Source organism: Lolium rigidum, chromosome 5 (genome assembly GCF_022539505.1).
Source record: "Lolium rigidum isolate FL_2022 chromosome 5, APGP_CSIRO_Lrig_0.1, whole genome shotgun sequence".
NCBI classification, from domain to species: Eukaryota; Viridiplantae; Streptophyta; class Magnoliopsida; order Poales; family Poaceae; genus Lolium; species Lolium rigidum.
The window spans coordinates 199,660,112-199,666,026 of NC_061512.1; the positions used below are offsets into that span (position 1 = coordinate 199,660,112).

Here is a 5,915-nt window from a genome sequence, read left to right on the forward strand (position 1 = left end):
ATTTAGCTACATACTATAAAAATATAAAGGACTAAAGAAACTAAATATGATTTAAGACAAGACTACCTGAGCAAACATGGCATCTAGGTCTTGGTTTTACTAGTACAAATTGGGCGACCGGTGGCATAAATCAACTACATGTGAGGTGGTTTCCCACCGCTTCCTCCCAATATGCCACTTCAAAGATCGATAATTGGGAAATTTCCATCACTCATGATCAGGCTGACTCCACAAATTCGGGGCCCCAAACACAGAAAGGGCCCCTGAGCTTTCAATATTCTGACAAAACAAGAACCAAATACATACTGGATTGAAACTGTACAAGTATTTTTTTTTCTGTTATTACAATTTGAATCATCAGAGTCATAGTTTTTATTTGTAGAAGACATGATTATTCCTGTTTTATAACCAAAATATTATAAGACTGAATTTAGACATCTAGATGAATAAAACAACTAGATCAAAGAATAGAAGAACTCAAGAAAACTAATAGAGCAAACCTTGATCGGCTTTGCGGAGTCGACGTGAAATTTTCATCAATAGATCAATTATCCATGGTGGGTAGGGCATGAGGCAATTCCGCAAGGAGCAGGGCGACATCAAATGGCTGTAGGGCCTAGGACGATGGGCGCTGGCAACATTCTCGTTGGACCGTCGGCCTTGTGCCGTTCTAGGAGACCGGCGAGTAAAATAGATCGGGACTCACGAGCTGTTTTCGTTTTTCAACATAGCACAATCTGGATTTTCTTTTGAACTGCCCATTGGAATTTTCAGGGGGATGAATCGATCTAGCTGTTTATTGGCCAAGGAAGTTGGAATATCAGTAAAAAGGCCCGGACACCATGTGGGAAATTGCTGGAAAATTGAGAGACACACTAGACGGGCTGGAATTCACTGCTACCAACTTGGGCTGGAGCTGGGAACTGGGGCCCCAGTATTTGGGGGCCCTGTGCGGTCACCCAGCTCGCATTGGGCTTTCGATAGGCCTGCTCACAATTCCCACAACGACGGGCATGACTAGTGTCTCGAAGATCAGAACATGACATTAGGTTCTACGAATAATTTTACTCTCTAGAAAAAAAATTCCACTTGTTATTAGCACACTGTTCTACATGCATTATGTATCCTAAAGTTATGGTCACTCGCTAGATAACAATTGAAAATTACATGGGATATTCACTTTGGCTCATAGGAGCATTTGCTCTCATTATGTGAATCTACATTTTAAAGTGTCAAAAAAATTTAAAATAAAAATTTTCATGTACATCTACATATTTTATGTTCGTACACAAGTTTTCAAGAAAAACTAAAAAAAATTGTGGCTCCTGTAAAAAAGACAATTTTTGATGCTATAACACGACTACGTACAAGACATTTTTTTATCTTTTTTGTGCACGCCACATAAAATGTTGTTTCTCCACGAAAACTTGTGCACTAACATAGAATGTCACGATGTACAACAAAAAAATTTATGTCAGAATTTTTTGACATTTTTAAAATTATTTTTTTATTATTTTGTATAATGGGAGCATTTGCTCCTATGAGCCAAAATGCCACCTCCTAATTACATACACTATTTTCTTAAACTAAAACTCATCTATCTCCCCTTATACGGCCTTCTCCAACAATGTTAGTGGACTAGTCATCTCTAATCACTAAGGTAAACAACAAGACGAGAAAAACGCTCTCGAAACCTTATAACCCACTGCTGATTTGGAAAAAATGTAGTCTTTGAAGGCTTGTTATCATGTATGGATGTGTGCTAGACCGCAAACATGGGAGGGATCTTGAATAACACAACTATATGAATTGTGTTTATTTATTTTGTTTTTGAAAAGGATTATCACCTCGCCTCTGCATTAGACGGCATACACAATCATCAAGAGTTGAACATGAGAAATTTTTCACATTAATTAGCTCTGATACGTTATCGTGCCAAGCTAGCTCACGGGCCGGGGTTTTCACACAAGAAATTGGCGTTCAACAAAGAACAAAATGCGTTGAGAACAGAAATCGCGATTATATTGTAACCTGCCATAATTTTTCCATAACCATAAATACATAGTATAATAAAATATATTCCATAATCATAACAACTCCATCCCAGGACACCATATTGAACCACCGGTTTCCATACGGCTTGCGGTGTTTTATGCATTTAGTGATAGGAAGCACACATTTCCAAAGATCTGAATCACATCCTTGACCATTCTTCTCATACTTGATATGCTTTTAATCTCCCTTATCCAAATGATCTCATCAATAGAATCAGCTCGATACTACATTTAATCATGACAATTGTCGTTGTAACCTTATGCCAACAATTGTGCCCTAGTTCCTCCGACTGCATTCCTTTACTACTTGAAGTAAGGACCATGGCTTCCACCACATTTGCAATGTTCAAGAACAAATTGCTTGATATTATGAAAGATTGCTCGAAGGACTGGATGGACAACAAGCCCAATGGATTATTTTAGTACCGTTCATTAGAAGTATTTACCAATATTATCGAACCACAATAGCGAAAGAGACTTACAAACCTGATAGTTGTGCTTGTCATTGATGCAAATAGGCTTGCATCCAAACCTATGTTGGAGATATTTTATTATAGTCATTTCTAAGTGTACGATAATTAGAAGGGTACTGACTAATTAAGCTACATCCTATAAAAAATGGGATTTAAGACAAGACTACCTAAGCAAACATGGGGTGTAGGTCTTGGTTTCACTAGTACAAATTGGGTGATCGGTGGCACAAATCAACGACATGTGAGGTGGTTTCCCACTGCTTCCTCCCGATATGCCACTTCAAAGGCAACCAAAATATCGCCACCACTCATGATTCCGGCAACGATGGACATGACTAATGTCTCGAAAAATTGGAACATGACATTAGGTTCTATGGATAATTGTTACTCTCTAGGAGAAAAAAAATCCCCACTTGCTGTAGCCTACATGCATCATGTCTTCTAAGGTTGTGGTCTGAAATGACACAACTATATGAATTTGCATTTTGTTTTCTTTTCCTTATGTAAAAAGAATATCATCCCACCTCCGCATTAGACGCCATACACAATCACCAAGAGTTTAACAATTTCATATTAGCTCTGCTATGTTATCGTGCCACGCCAGCTCATGGGGTTTTCACCCAAGAATTGTTGTTCAACAAAGACGACGACGCGATGAGAACTGAAACCGCGATCATGTTGTAACCTGCCATAATATTTCCATAACCATGAACACAATATTCGATAACTGAGTTGGTGAGATCTCATTTTCGATCGATCACAAGGCCGGATGGTTGAGGCAAAACCATGTACGTCATGTAATCAAGTACACTCTCCCATCCATATTAATTAGTTGTGGCTGAACTCTGTACTAAATGGACAAAAGTAAGTAGCAACCGACAAACTTGCATGTCCCAGAGACCCAGACGACCTTCCTTGCCTCTACCATGCCTTCATCGGACTAGTCACAATGCATATTATCATATAAAAGTATCATACGTATGATACTACTGTATGTTACTATCTCCACAATGCATGGTATCATATACTAGTATCATAGTTTTCTTATATTAATTATTTGTAGAATCTCAATGCAAATATATGCATAAGATTTACTTGACATTAAATTTTTCTAGTAGCATGTGCTATAATACGGTATATACCTATGAATACTACAGTAGTATTTTCTCTCTGATCTTTAATTACACTGCCGCGTCAGCATTTTACATGCATAAAATACATAATACTACCTATGATATTCCCATTGTTAGTAGTCTCACGCAGATCATCAAGCAAGCAACCAATCAGGCCACTAAGGATCGCCACTCTGCCGTGCCATGCGATACTTGATGAAACTATGAATGATTAGTCGTTCGTGGCCCGTTTACAAACTGAAATAGAATAAGGTTTTGCGGGCGTTCTATCTGCCGCCTAACATGCCTCTCGACGTGGACACATCTCCTAATGCTACTGTGGGCAGAAAGATCTGATGAAGAACCCAAATCGATTCCCTGTCGCCGCTGATCGATGAGCAGTCTCGATGGCCGCGTGTCCATGCGCGCCAACTAACGAACGATTCAACCGAAGCTTTTGAGACGCACGTCGTCAAACGAATACTTGTGTTGGTGTTCCGCCTATAAGGGCACGTGCATTTCCCCCGTCTCAATTCATCGGTCTCACCGGAGACGCGCGCGCCATGAAGACCAGCTCGTCGTCGCAGTCGCTGTTCCCCACTTCCTCCAAGCTCTGCACCCCGTACCTCCTCCTCCTGCCCCTCGGCCTCCTCGCCGCGGTGGTCGTCATCCCCAGCCTCGGCTCCTCCCACGTCCGCTCCAACGGCCTAGGCGTGCTCTGCCCCGGCCTCGACTCCGACGGCTACTCCGTCGCGTCGGGAGCAGCCGAGAAGGTCGTCTCCACCTCCGCGGAGACGACGACGCTGACGGCGCCGCAGCCGGAGTTCCGTCTCCTCGTGGGCGTGCTGACCACGCCGAAGAGGTACGAGCGGCGGGGCATCGTGCGCCTGGCGTACGCGCTGCAGCCACCGACACCGGCGTACGCGCAGGTGGACGTGCGCTTCGTGCTTTGCGGCGTGGGCGTCGACCCCGTCGACGCGGCGCTGGTGTCCCTCGAGGCGGCGCAACACGGCGACATCCTCCTGCTCAACTGCACGGAGAACATGAACGACGGCAAGACGCACGAGTACTTCTCCTCCGTGCCGCGCACCTTCGCCGACGCGCCATACGACTACGTCATGAAGACCGACGACGACACCTACCTGCGCGTGGCCGCCATGGCCGAGGAGCTCCGGGGCAAGCCCCGCGACGACGCCTACATCGGCTACGGCTTCGAGGTCGGCGACGACCCGATGCAGTTCATGCACGGCATGGGGTACATCGTGTCGTGGGACATCGCGAGCTGGGTGTCCACCAACGAGGACATCCTCCGGTACAACGACACCCACGGCCCCGAGGACCTCCTCTTCGGCAAGTGGCTCAACATCGGCAAGCGGGGGAAGAACCGCTACGACCTCAAGCCCAGGATGTACGACCTCAACTGGTTCAGGGACAACTTCCGGCCGGACACCATCGCCGTGCACATGATCAAGGACAACCGCCGCTGGGCTGAAGCATTCAGATACTTCAACGTCACAAGCGCCTGATTGAGTCCCATCCAGGCTCTACCACTTGCCCTGATTGATTAATTGATTGATTGATCGACCATGCTAGCTGTTTATATTTTATTTTAAGTTCTTATTAAGTGATCTTGACATGACGCGCTCGATTTATTCTGCCGTGGATGGAAGTACTATACGCGATTCACATTCTGTTCTGTCATTTCTTATTGATCGCATGATTGATCGACCATCAACAACGCACCTCAGATATTTAAGCAGCCAATAGCTAGGAGATTCTCGGAATTATATATGATTGTTTATTGGCAAGTACTAGTTGAATTGGACTCGTCCTCGTTGGTTACACGCTGCATTAGTTTTTACATAATGTTTACCGAACATCCGTTAGTTAAAGCACAGGTTACTTACAACACAAGCCTGCGGAAAACACCACAGAGAATGACAGAACGAGAGATGATGGTCGTTGCGCTGGCACAATGGACCAAAGAAAAAAAACTAATTATACCTCACATAGAAAGCACAATTAAACTGAGCAAAATCAACACTTTCCTCCCTACAATGCTTCCCCGGAAGCGACATCGGCGGAGTACTCCACGACATCGACTTATAAATCACAATAGGAAGGGAAGAGGCCTCACAGCGGCCTCCATAAATGTTGTTGTCGAAAGACTTTGGTCTCTCTTATATGCAACTTTTTCACCTTGCTAGCCACCAAAGTAGTATTTGTACTACCGACCGTCCTGAGCGGGAGTACCATTATCGTTAATTGTTTTAAAA

The 5,915-nt window shown here is 44.0% G+C and overlaps 1 protein-coding gene across 1 annotated transcript; it reads left to right on the forward strand.

The window, feature by feature from the left end:
- Positions 1-4,202: 4,202 nt before the first annotated feature.
- LOC124657982 (beta-1,3-galactosyltransferase 6-like) lies at positions 4,203-5,313 on the forward strand. The gene has a single exon (XM_047196438.1). The coding sequence runs from the start codon at positions 4,203-4,205 to the stop codon at positions 5,163-5,165; it is 963 nt and encodes a 320-aa protein (XP_047052394.1). The 3' UTR covers positions 5,166-5,313.
- The last annotated feature ends 602 nt before the right edge of the window (positions 5,314-5,915 follow it).

Coding starts and splice junctions, on each gene's coding strand:
- LOC124657982 (XM_047196438.1), top strand. CDS start 4,203: ATGAAGACCAGCTCGTCGTCGCAGTCGCTGTTCCCCACTTCCTCCAAG.